General features: G+C 38.4%; 1 protein-coding gene across 3 annotated transcripts in view; it reads left to right on the plus strand.

Annotated features, from left to right (window-relative positions):
* The first annotated feature begins 1,585 nt into the window (after nucleotides 1–1,585).
* Nucleotides 1,586–26,940, plus strand: part of rims3 (regulating synaptic membrane exocytosis 3) — a 47,175-nt gene continuing 21,820 nt past the window's right edge. The window contains exons 1-2 of one of the 3 annotated variants that reach the window (XM_046843706.1): nucleotides 1,586–1,751; nucleotides 12,434–12,725. In XM_046843706.1, the coding sequence (XP_046699662.1) occupies nucleotides 12,473–12,725 (253 nt within the window). In that variant the 5' untranslated portion in view covers nucleotides 1,586–1,751; nucleotides 12,434–12,472. The remainder of the gene's footprint in view (nucleotides 1,752–12,433; nucleotides 12,726–26,940) is intronic. The other 2 variants (XM_046843709.1, XM_046843707.1) reach the window with 2 other exon arrangements.

Raw genomic sequence — 26,940 nt, forward strand, 5'->3', positions numbered from 1 at the left:
AGAATCTAAAACATATCAATATTTCATGTGACCACACTTTGGCTTTAAAAGCTTCCACTGTCACACTTTGTACACTATAAAATCAGAGGTAGGTGTAAGAGATGTATGTCAGCACTTCTATTTTTGTAAGCATTCCTACTTTACAGCATTTTTTCACTTTTGCACAGTACACACACACACACACACACACATTAATGCAGCATATATTTCTGTTTGACCATTTTTTAACAATATAAATACATAAATATAGAAATGGGGAAATTGAAACCTTCTACGGAACAAACATTTATTAATGATGTCTTTTTTTTTACTCAGATATAAAACAAAAACAAAACAAAAAATACACCCGAAAAATCATTTTAAATCGATAAGAATTTGTTTTAGTGATGCACCAGCTCCAAAAAATCAGCACCAAAATCCGCCATGACTCACACGTTCGGCAATTAAAACCGTCCGTGTGGAAACATAGCAGAAGTTCGGTTTGGTATCCTGATAATTTTATGCAATTTCAAACACCATAGTTAATTTAAAACAATTTTAAAGAATATTTTGTCTTCTTGCTCTTATGTTGCGTACGGTTTCACTAACAATAAACATACATTTGCATAAAGCATGATTAGAGTATTAAAAACTTAAAACTATTCATTTAAGGTGCATTTAGAACATAAAAAATGTGCGAATAAGTTGCAATTAATCACGATTTAACTCATGAGGATCATGCGATTAATCATTTGAATCGATTGACAGCCCTAAACTATTCTGCTTTTGCAATCACTGTGTGCAAATTGAATAAATATCAATGAATTGTGTTTATTATGCTCAGGAGAATGTATGCTGCATGGTATGCTTTTATAATCTACAGTAAAATGCATGGAAGTTACACTGCAAATCTTATGATGTTGTTTCTCTGTTAAATTTACAGTGATGATCCTGTTGCTGTGGAATATTGATCAGTGTATCTAGATGGGAATTAACTTAATTAAGCATTATAATCCCTGCTTTTTATGATTCCCTGGAACAGCAGGAGAGGAAGTGGGTCAGGACTTGTAACCATGGAGCTGAAGGAGTCTCCAGAAGGTGTGCCGAGCTGTATGCAGGGATGCACGGTTCATAATAAACATCTTTAGGATGTAGACTTGTAGATTAGACACTAATAAAAGAGAGTGAAACATTATTGGAATCACAGATTGACAGATTTTTCTTTATTCTACAGTATAGTCCACTTTATTTTATTTTCTGCATGCTGAGGTGCCTATAAGGTGAATAATGCAACTACAGAAGAACATCTGTACATCAACAGCTGTAATTCGTGCTACAGGAGGATTTTTCAATGCAAATACAATTTTACTGTAAACCATACAGTTAAATGATCCAGTTTGTTGCATAGAAACAAAAGGAGCATGTTTGTGTCTCTCCAAAAAAAACATAAACTGGGTGTTTTTTTGCAACTTCTATCATGCACTGTGTAGATATGAAACTGGATGGAAGACGCAGCTCCAATTTTGTTCCTCCTCATCCTGCATATGTCAATGCCCTCCTCCCTTCAGCATCTCTCTCTCTCTCTCTCTCTCTCTCTCTCTCTCTCTCCTGGTTCTGCAGCCCGGCGCGTCCCAGCCACACGGCAGCATCCTCACCCAAGGCGCACAGCAAGGAAGAAAACCCTAAATAATGACACTGAGAACCAAGGAGCGGACGCACAGCTTCATCTGACGGCTCGTAAAGACCCCTGAGCTGCAGCCTGCTTTTCATCGGTGAGCGCGCGCTTCCCTGCTTCCCATGCACAAATTACACAAGACTGGTGTTTTTCTGTAGGGGGAAGATCATTCAATACCTTTATTAAACCATTTGTTACTCAGTGTTGAGTGTGCATACATTTTTGCACGGCTCAGGCGTGGCTGTGCATGCTCTAATGTGTGTAAATAAATATGCAATGCAATGCACTATGTGTATATATATATATATATATGTATATAATGATATATTTATAATTTGCTGCATACAGTACCAGTGAGTTCATATTCATCAATGATACACAATATGCAGTGCACAATATTTTTTTTGTGTCTATTTCTGGTCATGGCTTTGTAAAGGCTCTACTTGGCACTGTTGTGTTTTTCCACAGAACCTCTCTGCATGTGATTTCTTCTCCTTCTGTTCTCCTGCACGTGCTTTATTTGCATTCTGGGGCTGAATTGCATTCAATTGTAACAACCCACAGGATGTGCATCCACTCATACTTGCATATGCATGAGATATACATGCACAAATGCAAAATCCTGTGTTTATATGATCAGAAAATGTTGGCGCCGTGCAGCAAAAAACTGATCCAAGTAAATGCAAAGTTTTAATATTTTAATATTCTATATGGACTTCCATTGTGTTTACACTAAAGCTTCCTAAATTCCTCCTACAAAAGTGTTTTTTTTGGAGCTCAAATGGATAATTGGTTTTCCTAATATAGAAACGCTACCCAGCATGAATTCTGTAGTAGTCAGCATTTATAAATGGACGAGTCTCTTTGTTTGTATTTATCATTTATATACACTGTTCCACTGGAATTTATGTGGATGCTTCTTTTCAGTTGATTGATCATCTTCTTGATTCTCTCCCATCACTCTTGGTAAGTTTATATGCTGTGCAGCGGATGCTGTAACCCTTTAGACAGTCATCAGGTGAGGAAGGGATGGCGTATAAATGCTGCTTTATTTGGCTCATCATTTCCTTTTCACGCCTTTCCCGGTTTGAACCACCATCTGTTTTCTGAAAGCTTGATGAATGAACGCTCAATTAAATAAAGACCACTAAAACTACTACACTGTTTAACAAGAGGCGAACAAGGTGCATTTCAGCAAGTAATGCTGTGAAAATCTGGCATCAGACACAAAGTATTATAAAGAATCAACCGTCTTAGTAAATCACATGATCAGAATTTAATGACTTGACACCACAATCAAAAAATGTCATGTGGTTGAACCACACATTATTGAAAGACATTAACATTTAAAAAAGAGAGAAAATATACACATATTTCAGCAATGCATTTTATTAAATTTTTTGTACGTTGTTTCACATTGTCTTTGCGACTCGAATGTAAATACACACGCTTTCTCAACACCATGTGACTCCATGGTTGTGCCATTTGACTTTTCAGGCTCTTTCCAAATTATATAGGCATCAAAGGATACCTTTTTGTGCTGGAAATCCTGCTTATACATAATTTAAAAAATGTTTTATTTATTATTATTATTATGATGAGAATAACACTTTCAGTGGATTTCTTGGGGTCGGACCACGTGACATGTTAAACCACATGGGTGAAATCGCAGGTGAAGAATCTTTTTACATTTTTGAAGGTTTGATGGCGTGATATATTTATATGGACTTTATATGACCATAATTATGGAATACCATGGCATTGGCTCTTACAGGACATTAAGCAACCTAAAGTACCTTTGATGCATTTGTTTTTATATAAAATGTTACCAAAACCAAGGGTAAATGACAGGCTATATTAATCTATGAATTTCAGCACTGCTTATAAATACCATTTATGGTGTTATTGTTGTACATGGTTCCACAAAAAAAAAAAATTGAAATTGCTTACTTTCAGAGTACACACAAGAGTTTCAAGTGAAGGTAAAATGTAATGCGACTGTGGTTTGGTGGGTTTCGGGTCCCAGAACATTGTCCATCTACTGTGTTATGCTATATACTGGAGATTGTATTTGAATATGTTCATAACTACTAAAAGAGTATGAATATCTGAAGTGTCTGCTGTAGGTTACTCATGTAGTCAGTGTTATATTTGTGGACTTGTTGCAGCAATTCTGTTCAGGAACTCCAGTCATTTCGAAGAGGTCGATTGTGCTGAGCTTTTTAATAGCAAATTTTGCATGAGGAAATTAAATTTACGGCTCAGGATCGTGGCCGTCACACTGTTCTCCGCTTATGAGATAATGTCGGGTTGAAGGTGCCTGAAGGTTTAATGGGGTGACTCATGCCAAGAGCTTTCCTTCAGCTGTTCCGTGTTAGATGCTCAGCGTGCACTAAGTGGTCTTCGATCATGTTAGTGGGAGCACGCCTCGCCCATTGGCTGCCTTTAATACTGATAGCAGGACTAATCGCTATAATAAGTGGAATTGCAGCTTTTTTTCATTGGTCAATTTCATTTATTTTGTTACCTGCATTTGAGTGTTAATTTTCTAGAGTTCAGAAGTGGCCACTTTCACACTTTTTTCCCTTCATGTCCCAGATGAAGAATGACCCAATCAGGGTGACTTCTTTGGTCATGGTTCTTAAACGGCGGTTCTTTATACGTCATACTGTGAGACACCCGTCGTTACGGTCTTGGGACCAAGGATGGTCTGTGAAAATATTCTGTCAGAAATGAAGAATGACCCTCATATAGTGTGCTGTTTATGACTTATTATGACCTACATATTGTTCAATGCGACATGTTGCTAAAACTTTAATACCAAAGAGGCAAAAAGAGATGAAAGGAATACTGGTATTTGGGATTCCAATAAAAAAAAAACATTTATAAAAGATATCATGAATATTATTTGGACTGTATATGTAGGCTAGGCTTTTATGTATATACGCTTACCTCAAGCTTTCAAATTGGCATCCCAATGCAAAAGGATGCTACTTCCTTTTGTTTTATTCTGCTCACATAAAAACCAAAGTGCAATTCATTTGTTTATCACTCAAATGGGTCATTTTTCTGCAATGTACAACATGTCACATAGTGTGATTTATAACTATAACATAAGTTTGCTGGGATCACACTCTTCTGTAGACCAGTGTTTATTTGATCTGTTTAGGAAAACAAATAAAACCGCATTCTTTACACTGAACGCCTTCATACTTTTTAAAGTAAAAGCAAAAGAAATTCTTTTGCTTTTACTTTAAAAAGTATGAAGGCGTTCAGTGTAAAGAATGCGGTTTTATTTGTTTTCCTAAACTGATCAAATAAACACTGGTCATTACTGGACTAGATGATAGAAGAGAGAGGATTTTGCTTGTAACATGTACATTATAGCACAGTGGAATCCTTTCTTCACATGTCCTAGCTTGTTTGGAAGTTGATGATAGAGATGATACAGTGCCCCCGGTGGAGAGAGTGTTAAGGGCCATGCTCAAGGAACCAACAGTGGCTGCATGGCAGTGCAGGGGATTGATTCATTAACCTTCCGTTCAGTAACCCAATACCTGAGCCAAACTTTTCCAATAGCTAGACAAATTGTGGAAAAAGATCATAATCAACCAGACAAAACCTAATTTTAGCAGGTCATTGTAACATTTTTCATGTCAAAAGGGTCATGTTGTTTTCGTCTCCCAAAGCTGAATCTAGATTTTCTCTAGAGTCTAAACGTTTGTTGCTGATTTTACCACCCGTTTGTCAGTTGTGGATGTGTGAAGTTGAATTCTGATTCAGTTCCACTTTTAAGACTAGACATGGTATGATGAAATCCAGATGTAGAAATCCAGCTGTTGAGATCACCATTAAACAAACTGTAGGCGACATTGTTGAAGAAAAAAACTCTCTGAAATGACATTAGGTAGAAATCTTAAAATGAACCCAAAGCGAACCCCATTTTTGATCCTATTTAGTGTATTGTTATCACCCTGCTCAGTAAAACACTCGCTCCTGATTGGTTGGTCAAAGTATTTTGAGGTCTGTTATGCCTGACAAAAACCTGACGACCTCTGAAACTTTTTACTCACCGTACCTGTTTTTGCGAAACAATTTAGTTCAAGGTAGTTTGCTTTTCAAATAATAACATAAGCTCTATATTCTTGGTCCAATTCATTTCTTTGGTAAGCAGCCATGCAGTAAATAATACAAATAATCAAGCCATTGATTTAAAACGTAACCTGACACTACAGTCCAAATCACTGCTTCACATCATAGGTGAAGTTTTCCATCATTTATTGTTGTACAACAAAGTAAAGAAATGCTCCTGAGTTCCCTCACCAAACTCTATCTTGCCTGAGAACCAGCACCCGGAAGCTTGCGCATGTTTGCATTTGAAAAATTGCTAATTTTCCATATTGAAAATTTTTCAAATAATCGTATTAGTTACACGGAACAACGTATGAGTTTGTTTAAACGCTGATTTCAGAGCATCGACCTGTGTATAAACTGTGCACAGTGAACGCATGAGGACTGCTGACTTTGTGGTTTCTTTTTAGTAGAAACATTTTGAAACATATATACAATTAATCAATACAATGAACAACTTTGTGCTCCCATGTCCATGCATGATACATACCATAGTTTGGTAATGAAGGTATTTAAAAAAACACAACCTCTGTAGCCTTAAAGAATTTACAGCTTAAGGACATCGGGTGTTTGAATGGATCCTTGTAACTGTCCCATGTAACCATTAGATTTAAAGAAAGACAAATTAGCCTTGTTTTATGAGCGTGTAAAGTCTCTTACACTCTTTCTCTTTTTTTCCAACAAATCATTCTTTAGAATTCTTCATATGTCTGCTCATGCTTGTTCCAGTATCTTATTTTTCCCTTTAGTGTACATGATGTTACAGCTGGAATGAACTTTCAGATCCATCTTTATTGCGCTCATCTTCAATATTACTAAGCAATCTGGAAGTCTATTCTCCTGAAAACTGTCCTGAAACATTCCCATGGTGTAAAAACTTACTGGAAGCTCTGACAGTGGAGACTCCTTTCACAAATATTCTTTCAGAAGGCATCAGATCAAAAATGAACAACTGCACAAAATTGTTAATCATAAATATAATATATTATGTGTCAGGCAGTTATTCATGCAACAGTATGCAAAATATTAAACCTACTAAACAGCTCATTCAATTCGTGTACAATATTCGCCAATCAAATATTTATTTATTAATCATTGTACACCCATATTGAAAGCTTGCACTCTGCACATTTCTTACCTTCATCACCTTCTTCCATATGGATCAACTACTGAGTAGCCACCAATCAGGCCGCATTTTTATAATGTCATAATGTAGAATTCTTACAAAGTATTTTACAGTATTTAAAACTACAAAACACAAAAATATTTTGATACAAAATATGAAGCCGTTTTCATCAACCCTATCAAATCCTATTTTATATTTAATATCCGTATTTGAAAAACATTTATCATAAATACTAGTTTACATCTTATACACTTGTCATTAGCATGGCTAGTCTACATCTTATACACTTGTCTTAAGCATGGCTAGTCTACATCTTATACACTTGTCTTTAGCATGGCTAGTCTACATCTTATACACTTGTCATTAGCATGGCTAGTCTACATCTTATACACTTGTCATTAGCATGGCTAGTCTACATCTTATACACTTGTCTTTAGCATAACTAGTCTACATCTTATACACTTGTCATTAGCATGGCTAGTCTACATCTTATACACTTGTCATTAGCATAGCTAGTCTACATCTTATACACTTGTCTTTAGCATAACTAGTCTACATCTTATACACTTGTCTCTTGCATAGCTAGTCTACATCTTATACACTTGTCTTTAGCATAACTAGTCTACATCTATACACTTGTCTCTTGCATAGCTAGTCTACATCTTATACACTTGTCTTTAGCATGGCTAGTCTACATTTTTTACACTTGTCTTTAGCATGGCTAGTTTGCATCCTATACAGATACCACTAACGTGGCTAGACTGTATCTTACACAGGTGCCTCTAGCATGGCTAGTCTATATCTTATACATCTACCTCTGGCCGGCAAGAGAGTATTACGAGTGATAAAAAGAGTGCAGATGAGTTTGGACAGATTAGAGTAGGAGTGGAGAGGTTGTCACACAACCTTCACCTTATGTGTGTGTGTGTGTGTGTGTGTGTGTGTGTGTGTGTGTGTGTGTGTGTGTGTGTGAACACTCCTTTTGATCTGAAGTCTTGAGCTGAAGTGCTTTTAGGCCTGGCGCCGAGGACCTCCGTGTTGGATATAAATCACTCTCCCTCGATGACTGATAATAATCATAAGCACGAGTCGGCGCCTCACTCGTGCGCCTTTGAAATGAAAATCAAATGAAAATAGCACGTTTTATCATAGCAACGAGTTCGCTTCAGGCCGCGTGTGTGTGGTCCTAATAGCTGTAAGTGAAGGAGAGAGAACCTGAGAAGATGATCAAAGGAGCATGTCAAGGCTTTATGCACTGTTATAACTCACACCTCGAACTGATGAACATGGAGAGATGGAGATGTGCAGACACAATGAACCACAAGTGTGAGACACCTTTAGAAGATAGAAATAAGCAATTTCAGTGATTTAAACAATGATTAAATACAGCAATGTTCACAATTAAATGTGTAGTCCATATATTTCCATAAACTATAGTTACAACATTACTAAACTACATTATAAAGACAAAGGTATTGAGAAACCTGACTTTTCCAGCCATATATGGTATCAGAAGGTCACAAGTTTAAATACCACCACCACCAAGATACCACTGCTGGGCTTTTAAGCAAGGCTCTTAACCCTCACCTACTCAACCTGAAAACCTTTGAGATAAATTGTAATGCTGACTGCACCCCAGGTCTCCTCACCTAACCTACATCAGTACCTGACTTTACTAACACCCTTGTGGGTGAATGAGCACAAATCTCCACAAGTGCATTCTAAAATCAAGTGGAACATCTTCCCTGAAGAGTGGAGGTTATTATAACAGCAAATGGGGTATAAAGGTGGAATGGGATGTTCTAAAAGAACACATGATATTCATCTAGTTGCTTTGAGATGGTTTGGACATGTGCAGAAGAGGGACATGGGGTATATCAGTAGGAGAATGCTGAGGATGGACCCACCAGGAAGGAGGAAAAGAGGAAGACCAAGGAGGAGGTTTATGGATGTGGTAAGGGGAAGACATGCAGTTAGTTGGGTTGAAAGAGGCAGATGTAGAGAACAGGGGGGTATGGAGACGGAAGATCTGCTGTGGCGCCCCCTAATGGGAGAAGCCAAAAGAAGAAGAAGAAAAAGCCCAGGTACTAGTTGCTGTGATTGGTAATGAAGTTAAGGTTTGCGTCAAGAAGGATGTTTCTTCAGATCTCATGACTGCCAGCATACAGCCCTTAAAAATGATCCATAGTTCCTCAGCTCCTGTCTTTTATTTGGATTGAATTGTGCTTTAGTCAGCGTTCACACGTCTGTCAAAAGTGCATACATTCCAATGCAATGAAACGCATTTATTTTTAGTTATTACACCTCTGAAAAACATTAATTGACTTTGTGATAAGTTTTCAAATGTCCAAATATGGCTCGTATTTAAAATTGGCTTTAATAATAGCAAATTGAACATAAACCGAAAAAAATAAAAATTGCTATATTATATGAATTTGCACAAAAATTAACTTTTCTCACACTTCCCTCATGCTCCCTAGTGGAGAAACCTAAATTCATCAGAGGTGAGGGGGTCATTATTATTCACAGCACAGAATGACCCAGACCATTCATCAATGTCCTGTTAACCCAATTCCCTTCACACACACACACACACACACACACACACACACACGCTCCCTAATGTGGACCTAAATGTGCGCCCCACTGGGCCTGATTCTGGGTCGAGATAAGATAAGACCCAAGAAACCTCAATAGAATGACTCGACACTCTTAGGTGTAATATTTCTCACGCCTCATCGAGATAAGCTCTGTTCTTGAATTCAACAATTTACCTGTCACTCTGAATGAAAGAGGTGTGGTTTATGTATCTGTAATTTATTAATGAAGGATGTATGGTACCTGTCACTCTGAATGAAAGAGGTGTGGCTTCTATACCTGTCCCTCGTAATTTAGGAGCTGTGGTGTAATACCTGTCGTGCGTGTGTGTTTTTATGTTGGAGATCATGGACGTCTTTCAATGATTTCATAAAATAATTGATTGAAACTAACAGTTTCTTTTGCTAAGGAGGATAAAAGCTAATGAGGGTCAGCAAACTTTTGAACAGAACTGCACCAGCAGGCCGGGTTTCGGTTCTGTGGGCCTGTAAGAGTGTGAGCTTTGCTTCCTGTGAACAATTCTTCACACACACACACACACACACACACACACACACACACACACACACACATGAAACAGTTCATTACTAAGGCTTGAGAGTTAGAACTACTAATTCATTTTCTTCACAAGTAATTATTGACACACACACAGACACACACACACACACACACACACACACACACACAGTAAGAGTGAGAACAGAGTGACAGAGAAGACTAGGCATGATCCCTTAGCTCTCAGCAGGTGTGTTTCGGTCGTCTCTCAGCTGGGCTGAGTCATTGCAAATGGCAAAAAATAATGCAGGGTTGGCATACACACATACACACACACACACACACACACATTCTCAGGTATCTGATCACAGCCTAGTAGCTGTTTTATAGAGGTGTTAGTGGAGAATGTAATTTATTTACAGCATGTTACACAGGTTAAGCATGAGCAAGTGTGTGTGTATGTGTGTGTGTGTGTGTGTTTTCAGCTGTGATTGACATGATGAAATTAAAACACACGCACACACACACACACACACACACACACACACACACACACACACAGGCGATAGAGAGAGACCAGTGAAGATGAAAGGATCTACAAGTTCTTCCCAGCTGTAACAACATGCACACTAAAGGAGCAAAAATACTGGAACAAGTATGATGAGAGATATGAAGAATTCTGAAGGAAGATTTAATGTTGGAGATAAAGTGAAAGTGAATGTAATAAACTTCACAAGCTCACGAAACAGGGCTAAAGTCTCATCAAGTCAACTCAAGAAGCTTTTATTGTCATTTCTACCATATATAGCTGTCGCAGTACACAGTGAAATGAGACAACGTTTCTTCAGAACCCTGGTGCTGCATAAAACAACACAGAACTACATCACACAACACAGAGCTACATCACACAACATAGAGCTACATCACACAACACAGAGCTACATCACACAACAAAGATCTAAATCACACAACACAGAGCTACATCACACAACACAGAGCTACATCACACAGCATAGAGCTACATCACACAGCATAGAGCTACATCACACAACACAGAGCTACATCACAGAACACAGAGCTACATCACACAACACAGAGCTACATCACACAACATAGAGCTACATCACACAACATAGAGCTACATCACACAACATAGAGCTACATCACACAACACAGAGCTACATCACACAACAGAGCTACATCACACAACACAGAGCTACATCACACAACACAGAGCTACATCACACAACATAGAGCTACATCACACAACATAGAGCTACATCACACAACACAGAGCTACATCACACAACACAGAGCTACATCACACAACATAGAGCTACATCACACAACACAGAGCTACATCACACAACATAGAGCTACATCACACAACACAGAGCTACATCACATAACATAGATCTAAATCACACAACATAGTGCTACATCACACAACACAGAGCTACATCACACAACATAAACCTACATCACACAACATAGAGCTACATCACACAACACAGAGCTACATCACACAACAGAGCTACATCACACAACACAGAGCTACATCACACAACATAGAGCTACATCACACAACAGAGCTACATCACACAACATAGAGCTACATCACACAACACAGAGCTACATCACACAACACAGAGCTACATCACACAACATAGAGCTACATCACACAACACAGAGCTACATCACACAACAGAGCTACATCACACAACACAGAGCTACATCACACAACATAGAGCTACATCACACAACACAGAGCTACATCACACAACACAGAGCTACATCACACAACACAGAGCTACATCACACAACACAGAGCTACATCACACAACACAGAGCTACATCACACAACACAGAGCTACATCACACAACATAGAGCTACATCAACAGGTACTGATGTAGAGTGAGGAGGTCTGGGGTGCAGTCAGCGTTCACGTTCCTCCTAAAGTTCAGCAGGGTTGAGCTCAGTGCTCTATAGCAGGCCACTCCAGATTTTCCACTGAAACCCATGTAGACCATGTTCGTGGAGCTGGTTTTGTGCACAGGCGCATTGTCATGCTGGAAAAGGTTTGGGTCTCCAAGTTCAAGAGCAAATTTCATGCTATAACCTTCAAAGACATTCGTAAGAATTGTGTAGCTCCAATTTTGTGGTAAAAGTTTGTGTAAGAATTACATATGGAGTCCCAACACTTAAACTTAAAACCCAATTTGAAATGTTTTTATTGTCCCTGGAATCATAGGTTGATAAAGAACCTGTTATCACTTGCTGGTATGAAGGTTGGGTAATGGCAGGGCAGAGATGGGATATGAACTCAATCTTAATGAAAGCGTTTTAAAACATTAGGTTCAGCGTTTTTATGCAGTATTTGCAGTGTGGTTATAGAGAAGGTATTTACCCTGGATTTTTGCTCTCTCAGCAGCCCAGATCCCCCTGTCTACAGGCCACGTGCCGGCCCATGATGCTCAGCGGTTCAGTGGACGTGCCCAGCCCTGGGGGGATGAGTGTGGCATCAGGCCGCAACGTGATACGCAGCTCAAGCATCAGCGGCACCATGTACAGCCTGGAGAAGAGCCCGAGCAGCACCGGACCTGAGACCGGAGGAAATAAAAAACGTCGCTCCAGCCTCGGGGCCAAAATGGTAGCCATCGTGGGGCTTTCACAGTGGAGCAGAAGCACACAGCAACTCCACCAACAGGGTAACACTCACTGTGTGTAGATCAGTTCTCTCTCTCTCTCTCTCTCTCTCTCTCTCTCTCTCTCTCTCTCTCTCTCTCTCTCTCTCTCTCTCTCTCTCTTTCTTTCTTTCTTTCTTTCTTTCTTTCTTTCTTTCTTTCTTTCTTTCTATTTTTCTTTCTTTCTTTCTTTTTACCTTCTTCATTTACTTAGCTTTTCTTTCCTTTTTTTTTACTCCTGAATGGTACACCTTTTGTGTGTGTGTGTGTGTGTGTGTGTGTGTGTGTGTGTGTGTGTGTGTGTGTGTGTGTGTGTCGTGCCCTTGCTTTTTCCTAACACTCATGTGCACCTGCCCTCTCACAGATTTACAGGTCAGTGTGACAGCACACTCTTCATCCTCCTCTGTCTCATTATCTTCTCTTTTCACCCTCTTTATTTTCTCGTCACAGCCTCTTCTGCTTCTCATAAAAAAACCTTTTCATTTCTGTTCCTTCTTCTCTCAGGCTTTTTAGTATTCGCTCTCAGATGAGATTATTTCTAGACCTTATTTTTTGTGCTTATTTCCTGATATGATGAAAGGATTTTCTTTTAAATATATACGCCAAAAACTGCTACTTAATTAAATCACACAAAAAACCTACACACACACTTTCTGCATTTGGATATAAAATACGATCAGCGTTGAGTGAAATGAATTCTGTGGTTTCGGGTCTGTAAACTCCGTACGGCTCATGAGTCAGGTTCTGGGACAGGGTAAGAGCTGCTGAGCCCGAGTGCGTCACGCTGGGAGTGTGTGTTGTCCAGCTTGGCAGTGAATCAGTGCTAACCTTGGCTTCTCCTTGGGATAATCTTACACACAGGAACCAATGCAAGAAGTTGTTGTTCTGGTTCTATTTCTAGTTTTATGCTGTGTGATGGCACTTTTACTGCTCTGCTATATGCTTGTTAAATGTGTTGGAGTAATTCAACAAAGCGGGTAAAGCACCCATGGGGTAACTGTTTTAGGGCCAACAGAGATACACTCCAAGCCAACAGTGTCAACCATGACCCAGTAGGGCATAAAAGGGGGATAGAGAGAGAAAGAGATACAGAAACCTGTGAGAGAGAGACTTTATAATCAGTGTGATTTGCAACAAAGTAAATCAGAGAGGGATGGGTAGAGAAAGAGAAGCAGTGGAGAGAAATTAGCGTCGCTGCTGTTCATGATATTAACAGCACAAGTTGATATTGTGCATGTGATCAGATGTTCTGGAGCACAAGGTTATGATATGTGACGTATGTTATGTGTAGAACTCGCTAAAAAGATACGTCTTTAATCTGCACTTAAACTGGGAGAATGTGTCTGAGCCCCAAACACTGTCAGGAAGACTATTCCACAGTTTAGGAGCTAAATGTGAGAATGTTTTACCACCTTTAGTGGACTTTGCTAGTCTAGGAACTACTAGAAGTCTGGAGTTTTGAGATCTCAGAGAGCGTGATGGATTGTAGCGTGTTAGAAGAAGTTTGTTCATAAACAATCAAACAAACAAACTAAAAAGATGAATACATCATGTATTTCTAACATTACTTTTGCGTTAATTATTCAATCATCAATCAATAAATCATGTATTCTTAGTATTTAATTAGCAATCAGCCAATCATTAATTTCTACACCATGTACACATAACCATAATCTTATCCTCCACTATATTAAACATTTAGTGGACCCAAAATGGAATTTGAGGGTAATGGTGTGTTTTTATACACTAAAGGTCAATGCACAGTGTGAACAGTAGCACTGAGGCAGGTAGGAAGTGAACGGTGGTGAATTTATACCCTTAAACTCGCTAGCGCTGAGGTAATGAGCCTTAGCTTTACACTGAGCCCATGTGCAAATCTCTTAGCCTCTGTGTTTAGATTTCATTCTCACATTCCCCAAAGGAGCCAGTGTGAACAGTTCATCCTTGTCTCGTGGGAGGGGGCGTGGCCTCGTGGGAGAGGGTGACCTCGTATATAAGAAGGTGTAGCAGGTATCTGCACCTGGTGTATTATAATTCACAACAAATGACGAACAGTGTTAGTGCACTCAGGATGATCATAATGTGATCAGGAATGTGTCTGTTCTTTCTTTCTTTCTTTCTTTCTTTCTTTCTTTCTTTCTTTTTCTTTCTTTCTTTCTTTCTTCTTTCTTTCTTTCTTTCTTTCTTTCTTTCTTTCTTTCTTTCTTTCTTTCTTTCTTTCTTTTCTTTCTTTCTTTCTTTCTTTCTTTCTTTCTTTCTTTCTTTCTTTCTTTCTTTCTTTCTTTCTTTCTTTCTTTCTTTCTTTTCCTTTTTCCTATCTCAGCTTTTCTTTCTTTCTTTCCTCTTTTCTATCTCAGCTTTTCTTTCTTTCTTTCTTTCTTTCTTTCTTTCTTTCTTTCTTTCTTTCTTTCTTTCTTTCTTTCTTTCTTTATTTCTTTTCTTTCTTTCTTTCTTTCTTTCCTGCATTCCTATCTCACCTTTTCTTTCTTTCTTTCTTTCTTTCTTTCTTTCTTTCTTTCTTTCTTTCTTTCTTTCTTTCTTTCTTTCTTTCTTTCCTATCTCAGCTTTTTTTCTTTCTTTCTTTCTTTCTTTCTTTCTTTCTTTCTTTCTTTCTTTCTTTCTTTCTTTCTTTCTTTCTTTATTTTTTAAAGCTTTGTTTGCCTAACAGTGACTTTCTAGCAGTCCTGAGTTTTGTTCTCACAATTTACGAATCAGCGATGTCTTTTTTTTATTTAGTAGTTTGCCATGTCAGTAGAAATGTCTTTTTCGGTCCCCCTTTTTGATATCACTTTTTCAAAAGTCTAAATTGGTTTGTCTCAGTGACCTGTGTTTTTGCTCTAGCTCTGCTCGAGGCTGGTTGACCTTTTCACAGTCTCTCAAGCTCTGCCCAAAGGTTACAGGAACCCCAGGGATATCTGGCCTGTGTGTGATTAACCTGTCTGGGGCATCAGAGCCTCAGCCTGGTTTGTAAATGCCTTTACACTAAAACACACTTCACTCTGTCGTGTCTCCATTTGGCCTTTGTGTAAAACTGGAATTTATGAAACGGCACCATTTCTAAATTACGACGGTGTATAGAAAATAGTAACAGTTCTCATAAATGTTTAGAGTGACATCTGGACCATCAGGTCATATCTTGGAGGAAGTGTGTGAATATGAGGAATGTAATGATATGGTCAGTCGTGGATATTAAAATGTTAATATTTATAACAGATAACGAGTTTGTTAATTTTGTTACATGTGAACATATGGACAAAAGTATTGAGATTCCTGACTGCTCCAGTGGTTCTTCCTCAAACTCTGACCACAAAGTTGGAGGCACACAATTTTACAGGATGCCTTTGAACTCAGTAGCATTCAATTTTCCCCTTATCTGAACTAGAAGACCCAAAACTGTTCCAGCATGACAATATGCTTTACATTGTTTGGAGGGGAAGATCTTGAGAGTCCTGGTATCGATCATTGACCCCTTCAACCCTATTGAACACTTGTGGGATAAATTGGATCTCTGACTCTGCACCACAGGCTTCCTCACCTCACCTACTGACTTTACTAACAAACTTGTAGCTGATTAAATCTCCACAAATCTCCAAAGTCACACTAGTGGAACATCTTCCCAGATGAGTGGAGGTTATTATATTATAACCTCCACATTATATATATTATTATGTAAACAGTTTGTAGTAATAAAGTGATATTTTATGGGCATATATCTTATCCTATCATAAGATTGTCTTATCTTATCTTGTAGAATATCTTCCTCATTCAGTGGTTCACAAACAGGTGCCTCATCCAGATATCTATCTATACTCTGCTACTGTAGCCTTAAAGCTAACTCTAACCTACACAATGCTTTAGCAGAGGTCCTTTTTTGCACCACGGACCGGATTAATGTCTGATATTTTCTAAATATAATAATAATCGTGAATCCACTGTGTTGTTGTTTGTTAATTTTGCTAGCTTGGGGGTTTTAATTTAGCGGTAAGGTATTATGTGTTAGCGGTCGGAGCAGACCCTTTAAGGAGGTAGAGGATGGAGGTAAGACATGTGACCGAGGCATCATGACATGCATCAAGAGGGAGTCATAGACAGATGTGGTGGAGAGAATCCGGTCATTTTCCAAAATAAAACATCATTTAGAATCAGATAATAAATAAAATGGAAATAATGTAAGTTATGTATTCTTTCTGTGCGGCCCAGTAACAATTGACCCACGGACCGGTGCTGGTCCACAGCCCGGGGGTTGGGGACCACTGCTCTACAGTACAAAACCATTTATTAAACACACCCATCACCGAGTTAAACACAGAATTGTTTCCAACCCCTGGACTTTGGGTTAGACTCCACCCAGGGAGGAGGAGGAGGAGGTGGATGAGGTCCTATTCCACCCTATGGACCTTTTGTTGTGAAGTGAGGATCTAAACACAAACCTAAGAGAAAGTCAATATGACTAATAAATAATTCTGCTTACTTCACACACCCCTGAGGGTTTCGCAGTCCCTTTTCGCGCATACTCTACAGTTGCAGCGAAGAGAGGAAATAAGGTTTTTTGAAAAGCTCTCCTGTGATGAGTCCGTTTTAAGACGATCGCACGTTAGCGCATAGTTGTATATAAGAAAGCACGCTACATCTGCATGCCATCCGCCTCTGTCTCTATGGCGACAGCAAGCCTGGTCCCTATGTATACGGCTGTCAAAAAGATGTCAATATTTTCATCCTGCTAACGAAGGGGGCCTGCTATATTAAGATTTCGCTCTGAGAAAGCGGCAACGAAGATGAGATCAGGCAGGTCCAAAATGTAGCACTGATACACTCATTCACGTGCGCACACACAAACACACTCGCAGGCGCAGGCTTTGTGCAGTTATGTGCTGAGAATTTGTTATCGCAGTGACAAACAATGTCTAATTACCTTTTATCACCTTCTGGTGTTGTCAGAAGGAGATCTGAGTGTGAAATGAACAGTAAAACACTGGCAACCCGGTATTTATCATAATCGTTTACAGTGGAGAAAAACTGATCTCCATATTGTTTATGATATGATAGGATGGATTAGATTACATGTACACTGAGGTGCTGGTGAATTCTAGAGTCTGATTGGTTAGTCTGTGTTAATTGGTTATCTATAACAGTGGCTCTGATAGCAGTTTGAGCCGTAATTAAAGTAAATCGCTCTCAAATTTCTATCTAATTAAAAGCAGTAAAACATTTTGAGATCCTGTGTTTTTTTTTACAAAAAAACTCCCCTTTAAGGTATTTGTCCCTCTAAAAAAAAAAAAAACGGTGATAGAACACTGGTCTTCTTCATGTTGATGATATCATATACAGGATCACGTTCCTGCATAGACACAAACTCGTATGTACGCGTAAACCGAGGTGCTGTTAAATTCTCAAATCTGATTGGTTGTTTTTCTGGTGATTGATTTTCTTTAACAGAAGCTCTAATAGTTTTCCAGCCATAATCAAAGTAAAGTGCTGGGCATTTTCTGCGGCATCGAAAGCGTTAAAACTTGCCGAGAATCTGGGTTATAATAAAATCTCAATTTCTCTTTGAACCGTATCGCACCATCATTTTACGTCTTGGTTACGTCTTCGCCGTAACTACTGCGAAAAAAATTCCCTTTTCCACCCAGTTTCTAACTACAACCTCCTGCCTGGATTCACTTGTGGCAGGCAAGGTGTAAAATTACACAGGCAGACGAGACGCCGATCGATGCATCGATCAAAAAGGTCAAAGGAGGTGTCGAGCAACGTTCCACATCACACTGCAGGCAGCTGTTAGGTTACAGCCCAGTCCAGACGTCTTTGTCCACCGCCAGTTCATCCTAAACTAATGCAAATTGGCGCTGTATGGATTCCTGTGTAATATGAGGCTTAATAGGAGATGATCCTGAGGGGACAAAACAGCAACGGTTAAGCTAGCGGTCTAACTAATGCTATTATTTGCCTTTCAGAGGATTTGTTGAAGATTTGACGTAAAACCTTCTTTTGAAAGAACCATTAAGCATCCAAAGAAGTGAGATTCGGTTCTTATCTAAAAATCCTGTTTGTTTTAAATTTATCAAGAAGACGTATATTTCTTTATTGTACTATTTTTAGTCATTAATACATATTTTTTCAGATGCATACACTGTCACACTGTCTGGCCTTAAAAAAAAACTGGACATGAATTTTTTTTTTAAGCAAATTGGTAAAAGGCTTCCACAATTACCGTAATTTCTGGACTATTAAGCGCACCCAAATATAAGCCGCACCCACTGAATTTTACAGAGGTTTTTATTTTGAACGTAAATAAGCCCCTGTCTATAAGCCGCAGGTTCCTACACTGAAACTAATGAACTTTACACAGGCTTTAACGAAAGACAGTGTCTGTTACACGGCTTGTATCTAAACAGTAGCCTACCAAGAAAGTCATTGTTCACTGTCTTCCTCTTGCCTTTCACAACAAGTTTTTCTTTTGGCATCATCGTGCGTTTAAAAATCACCATCGGTGAAGCTTTTCTCCCGATGCCGTGCAGCTCAGAACACAGGTGAAGTGTGTTTTTTCATGCCCGGTTGTTTTCAACGTGACGAATGATTCGCATTTCCTGTTGACAGTCCGAGTGAGCGGCATAATAACCTCCACACTTATGGGAAGATGTTTCACTTTAGAGGAGCATCCAAAAGGTGTTCAGTAGGGCTGAGGTCAGAGCTCTATAGCAGGCCATTCAAGATCGTCCACTGTTGTGTATATATAAATATATACTTTTTACTTATGTCTCGTTGCTCTTTCTGAGAGTTTAATCCATATCACCCACAGTAACTGCTGAATGCGTCTATATACCATGAACTGCGTCAAGAGGGACGTCATTTCTCACTATATGTGGATGAGTATCAGGTACAGAGATGCAGTATTAATGTGACGGGTTTTTTGTTGTGTTTTTTTTGGTCCAGGTTTATTTAGAATACGCAACAGAAAAACAGGAGTGTAGAATAAAGCAGCAAAGCGGTGACTCATCCTCCCACTGTTCCATTCTTGATCTCCTCATGAGCCCTGAGCTCCAAAAACAACTTGGGTGGGCACTCGCATAGGGCCTTGAGGAATGCTAATACCGCAAGGAGTTTGCTTGTCCTCGAGGACATGCTAACGCACTATTACAAAGGTAGCAGTGTTATAGTCAATTTTGCAAAGTAGTCTAAAATTATTGAGACTATTTACATGAATATAACAACAATATACTTCTCTGGCACACCTGACAATCCCAAGAGTCCTCTTTTGGCAACCTGTCGTACGCTTTCTCTATATCCACAAACACTTCTGACCTTCTCTATACGTCTCCATCAACATTCTCAAAGCAAATATTGAATCTGTAGTCCTCTTCCTCTGCCTTTTCTCAGCCTGGCTTCCACTACTCTTTTCCATAACTTTATGGTGTGACTGCAACTTTATTCCACTGTAGATGCAGCAGGTCTGTTTATCTCCCTTATTCTTTAATTCTTATATGCATAATGGCCTATAAAAACAGTTTGTACCATGCTATAATGCATTATGTAGGTATAATATACTGTACATCATTATAAATAGTTATTCAACTAATTCTTGATTATTTATTATTATTTAGTATTACATTTTTTAAACTAAGACATGCCTTATAATCCTTTATGCAAGCATGATTAGTGTCTTTTTTATTTATGTAATAATGCATTATGACACTGCTTATTATATAATAAAATATTCGTCAAATTGATATAATAAAATGCACTTCTTATTAATAAACTTGCATAATATATATTAGAGTTGTGGATTTTAATTAATAATTATAACAATGTTTATAATTCGTTCAGGGATATAGTTTATACTGAATATACAGTATGTTTAAAGTTAACTATAACTCTGAAGTTAACAGTGAAATAGCCCTTTTAACCGTCACCTTTATTTTTATTCTAACAACATCCAGAGACCAGATTTTCTGTTTTATGTAGTATGCACATGAACATATTTCATTAAACCAAGCCTCAATTGCAAAAATATATCTTTTTTTAAGTTCCAATACTTATATACTATATAATACTATATAAAGATATACACTGCTGATCGCGATAATGGTCAAAAAGTCTAGTTGCTTTCGAATTTTTTAAATAAAGCTCGGTTTCAAGCCGTCGATTTTTAAAGCACCTAAAGACCAAGCACTTCCTGTCTGCCACTTTGTGATCATTTGTCGCCGGAGTGAGTCACATGCTGGTGTCATTGTTATTGAGCTGCCGTTAAAGTCAATGTTGCGAGCCCGCTTTTTGTCCTCCAAAGCGCCAACATTCGGGCCAATTATGCGTTTCAGTTCTGTCATCGATCTCGCAGCGATGACGCTCTGAAATGTCACGAGGAGCATTCGCTAGGTCAGAGGCGTCCATTTTTAGTCTCTGAGAAGATATATTGTGCAATTTCTTTTGATCATTCTTCCTCAACATTGTCTCAACAAGTATGTTCGAAGCCAGTGTTTAGATTTTGATCTCGTTTCGGACGTGTGATCTTGTTTCTTTTCTTATTATCCCTTACATCTTGTTGCATCCAACGCCATTTGTAATCATTGCGTTTCTCGCTCTTTCTCCTTTCAGATGCTGGTTTTTATTAGCATTTAAAGTATTGCTAAAGCATTTTATTTGGTCTGCACCATACAGTAAAATATTAATGTATTACAAATGACCATTTGATTATCAATGCACATTTAATGCATGTGCATTGATTACATGCGTTATAATGTACATATACACGCCTGAAAAATCCATACAAATCATTATTTTCTCAGTTGTAGACACCCCTTCTAGGTTGAATGTGCTACCTGTACAGGATTGTACTACAGCCAAATAGCTTTTAGTGATGAAAAATTGCCAACCGTGATCATATTCCTACATGATTTATGCATGATAAATCTTTACAAACCAAAAATGAACCTTGTTTGATTGCTGCTGTTTTGAGGAATGAAACACAATTAATTGTTTTAAAAAAATCTATATATTTTTTATACTTCTATACTTCTATACTCATTAGCTTAATCTATCTAGTGATGTGTGTCCAGAAATTATTCGAAACAATATTTTTATAACAAATATTTTTTAACAATATATATATTTTTTTTATTACAAGCTGTGTCACATTCTGAAATCAAAACCCATTCAACAAAGCAAAAAACCTTTTCCAGCTTTAATTACAAATTTTGCCTCATAACTTGAAACTAATGAAGAAAAAAAAAAAGTTAAAAAAATTAAAAAAAATTGAAGAACAAACAATAAGGGTGAAAAGTTGTCGGTTTTTATTTAATACCTTGTACAGCCAACTTTTGCTTTAATTACAGCCAATACTTGATTTGGATATATCTGTACTAGCTTTAAACACCTAGATTGGGGAATATTTGCCCATTCTTCCTTTCAGAATTGCTCAGTCAAATTCCATGCTGAGCAGCATTGGACTGCTTTCCAGCCACAGATTTTAAATCTGATTTAAGGGCTCTGATTTGGCCACTCAAGGACAGATCTTCTGTGAATGTAGGCTGCCTCAAATCCTTTTCTCTTTATTTGATCTCAATCAGACTTGTTGATGTTGAGATCAGGGTTCTGTGGGAGCCAAACTATTACTTACAAGACTCCTTGTTCTTTGTGATTGAGATTGTTGTCTTGCTGCAGAATAAATTTGGGGCCAATCAGATGCTGTGATGGTATTGCATGATGGATAAGTATCTTCCTGCATCTTTCAACATTGAGGGCACCATTAATCCTGAAATCTCCAACTCCATTTGCAGAAATGCAGCCACAAACTTTGAAATCATTAGTTTCTATCTTAAAGAGTTCCAATTGCAAAGTAATCTCTTAACACAGGAAGCAACTAACAATCGAATTTGGTTATGTAGCGAGCTAACATTAAGACTTGCTAGTTAACCGCAAGCTAAGCACATTTTTTGTTGTTGACACACATTTTCTTGAAAATAGACTTTTCACATTGAACACATTGAATTTTAAGAAACACTTGAACGTGTACTATATACTTTTTCCTCAAGCGTCTCTCACACACTCGCTCCATCTCATTTTGTGTTTGCTGTATTCTTAGTTAAGTGTGTGTTGTAGGTAGTATAGCATAGCTCCAGCTGCTGTATCAGAGCCTTGAGGGAAGTGTCTAACAATCAGCCAATCACTTTGAATAAGATGATATCTAAACAGACAGATATCAGGGTGAAGAAGAGTACAATCTATAAAATAAAAAGCCACCACACACAAATGAACACATCAGGGATTTAGCATGTTGCTGTTGCTCTGCAATGTTAAAATCTGCCTAGTTCCCTGTGTGGCACTGAAACTCAGATTTATAGATTAGCGCCCCCTGATCGCATTATACGTAAGAAATCTACTGTTTTTAGTAATACGTTTGAAATCTGCTGTTATATTGGTGAATGCACACACAAACACCCACTCTAATGTTCTCTCCTAGCATCTAGCTTTGCACTAATCTTTTAGCTTTGCTACTGAGCAGATCTGGGATTTCACTTAGCAGCGCTGGTACAGCGGCTCATGCCAGAGTCAGCGAGTGCTAAATATAGCCCGGGAAGTGACAAGGAGTGAAAGACGCATGCATTAAGAAGGGGCCAATGCGAATGAATCACTACAAACCAGCGGTGCTAAGATCAGCAACTGAGCCCACGATCGCATTAGAGCAGGCACAACACATTAGGCAGAACAAATGCTTCGTTGTTTACTAGTTTACTTTTTTTTACATTGATTCAGTTAATAGATGCTTTAATTTAGAGTCCAAACAGAGACAGTAAAGGAGCTGACGCTACATGTCCAACAAAATCACATTCTCACCAACAATTCACAGGCAGTTATTGAACGAACACACACATATAAAAGAGAATTCAATTCTAACATAGATGTAGCATTTTATTCCACATTTGGTCCCCATTTTGCTGATATAATAAGCTCCACTCTTATGGATTCAACCACAGGGGGGTTAGTAAAGTCAGGCACTGATGTAGGTGAGGTGAGAAAGCCTGTGGGTCAGTCAGAAATCAGATTCATCCCAAAGGTGTTCAGTAGTGTTGAGATCAGGGCTCTATAGCAATCCACTGAAGATCTTTCACTTCATCCCATGTGAAGCTTATCTCAGTGGAGTTTGCTTTGTGCACAGGGGAATTGCCAGGCTGGAACAGGTTTGGGTCTTCTGGTTCAAGTGAAGGGAAAATTTCATTCTACCATCCAAAGACATCTTATAAAATTGCGTGTCTTCAACATTGACTTTTCCAGCCAGATGTGGTGTTACCACAATGTCACAATACTTTTGTTCATATTGCATAAGAATTCTGTATGTATGGATAGCTTTACGCTATGTATGTATATCTTTACTTAATATCTGTATGCATGCCAAGCTGGCAACTGTGAAACCTATTAGATGATGAGTTCTGTCCCAATAAGGAAGATTTTAATTTAATAATTCACAATAACAACATTCTTTTCAATAGCAGTAAAAACACAGTTCAATGTTTAACCACTGAAGTATGATTTCCTTACACATTGAATGCCATACTTTGATTACCTTGATAATCAGTTTGCAATAGGTATTTGGGTATTGTGAAACTTATTGGCTTTTGAAGAAGAAAGCAATTCTTGTGGACTGCGGTGCCGGAGCGTTGCTGACATTTTGGCAGACGATATCTGATTTAATACAGGCTTATGTCTGTGCAACATGTAGCTTTCCACTAACTTGATCAAAGTGTGACATTCAGCGATTGATTAATAGCACATAGCTAGCAATGCTTTAGACATTTTTAGTCAAACTGACCGTAACCTTGTGTGCTTTACTTACTCCTTATGTAACATGACTGTTCCATGACTATGATTTTTTTAATTATTGTGATACAAATTTCACTGAAACAGAATAAATAATGATGCATTAGTCTGAGGTAGAGACGTGCAGCTCCATAACTGAGGCCGATGCGATTCACATCGCAATGCATAATCAACGATACATTGAAGACACATGTGAAGTAGCTACCGATGCTCTACGATTCAATATGCTACTGATAGTTTGCATTTATTTTTCGGTTCAAGTCAAATAAAACCAGACGATCTTTTTTTACTGTTGTGTCTCCAGGAAGACACAGCTCTACCTCTGCCATGTTAATCTGTATTCTATGTGACTCTCACGACACGCCTCGGTGTCTGTAGTGTTGTAATACTTCATATTCACGTAGCAGCAGTGGTGCTGAGTTGTAAATAAAATATACACATAGACAGCACATACACATAGGGTTTAATAAGGAGAATCAAGCTTGTCTGTTTAGGGGTGTGTGTGTGTGTGTGTGTGTTTATGCGCCTTAAGCACAGCATGAGTGGGTGCATGACATTTAATAGCGATAAATGATTCAGTAGTGAAACATCGGTGAGTTTTAAGAACACGGATTCCAGCGAATAGCAGCTCGTCACAGGATCTTTATTATATATTTTGAAATATTAAAAAGATGAAAAAGAAATATTGTAATGTATAGAAATGAATCCAACATGATCACCTGCAAGTCTTAGTCATGAATGATATTTTCAATGGTATTTCGGCTGAGATCATGAAACAGCATTAGTCTAAGGAGACTGGGTTCAGGTTTCAGTCCATGTGTGGCTTTATTGACTTTCTGTATTTATACACACGCCAAATTTATAAGGTGCAGCAAATAAGGGTGAGAAAAACCACCTGGAAAATCGAGGATAAGAAAAAAGCAAATAAACAGATTCAATACGTTTAAAGCTGACAGGAATGAGCAAGAAATCAATACTTGTGCAACTATAGAATTGGCAAGACTTCGCATTAATATCAAAAACTGTAAACATGAGGGAATTGAACTGGAATTGGGGGATGGAGGGGGTCATGGTTGAACGCAGAAGTGCATGACTTTTGTTGTTTCTTGTTGGCTGAAATCATAACTTGAGTTTACGAGCACATTATTTGACATTTTTATAGCTCTATTGATATAAAGACTGAGTTTTGTGCTTTTATTCCACTTGTACACAGAACATAAAGCTTGCCGATCCCCTGGCGATGTGCTGAAAAGTTTGTACAAGCGAATATGTTGTCAGATAAGCGTTAGCTGATGTGTTTCCCTCCAGAGAATTGTGGTATCTGCTGCTTGGAGATTGCGATGAGTAAGATATGACATGGTTTCTAAAATCTGCTCTGATTTATCTCACTATGATTTGTTCCTGAGCCGCCTTGGGTGGAAGCATTTATATGCAAATTCTAATACGTTTCTTAAATAATGTTCCTCCCTGTGCTGTACACACACGCACACACACGTCTGTATGTGGACTGAATGGCCCTGAAGTGCTTCTCTTACTGCGTAGCTGAGGCTCTGTGCAGCTGAGCGCTGATGTAGAGCTGGTAGGTCAAAAAAAACACATTTTTGGAGGCTCTTATGGAGGAGCGTGTTGGTGTTTTTGTAATGAATTTGTTCTGGAAGGTTATAATGTCTTGCTTTTTAGTACGTCATGGTACCGACATAGCATCCCGTTTCCAAATAGCGATCATAACTGGTTTTATTTACCATGATTGGTTTCCTAAACAGCATCATGTCATGAATGTTTATACCACAGTACCTGACTTTACTAACACTCTTGTGTGTGAATGAGCACAGATCTCCACAAGCACCGTCTTCCAAGAAGAGTGGAGGTTATTATATCAGCAAATGGGGACTCAGTATTGAATGGGATATTCAAAAAGCAAATACAAATCTTATGGCCATGTGTCCACAAACTTTTGTCAACATAATGGCAGCAAGGAGGGGTGGATCTGAGTGAGAAAGTTAAAATATGTCTAAGTTGTATTTGACTAATAGAGGTTATGTCTCTCTTTTAGACTGCAAGAATAGTAAAATAGTTTTCATAAATATGGTAAAGAGTTCTGGGTGTTGACTTGGCCTTTAAATTCCCTTGAAATCAGTCCATTTGAGCATTTTTTGGTGTGCTGAACTTAAAGGACTGCAACTTTTTGTCTACAAATTTCCACAACTTCTTTGTTTTAGATGCCACAGCACACTGAGTCCAGGTCTTGGCGAGTCAGAGCTGTTTTGGTGGCAAAATTTGACTGATTATGGCTGATCTAAGGATCAGGACAATGTTGGCACAAACAAGTACACAGAATTGCAATGTAATCTGAAGCACACACACACACACACACACACACACACACACACACACACACACACACACTCAATTTCATTCCAACACAAGCTGCATTAATGCT

The sequence above is a fragment of the Silurus meridionalis genome, chromosome 29 (genome assembly GCF_014805685.1).
Source record: "Silurus meridionalis isolate SWU-2019-XX chromosome 29, ASM1480568v1, whole genome shotgun sequence".
NCBI classification, from domain to species: Eukaryota; Metazoa; Chordata; class Actinopteri; order Siluriformes; family Siluridae; genus Silurus; species Silurus meridionalis.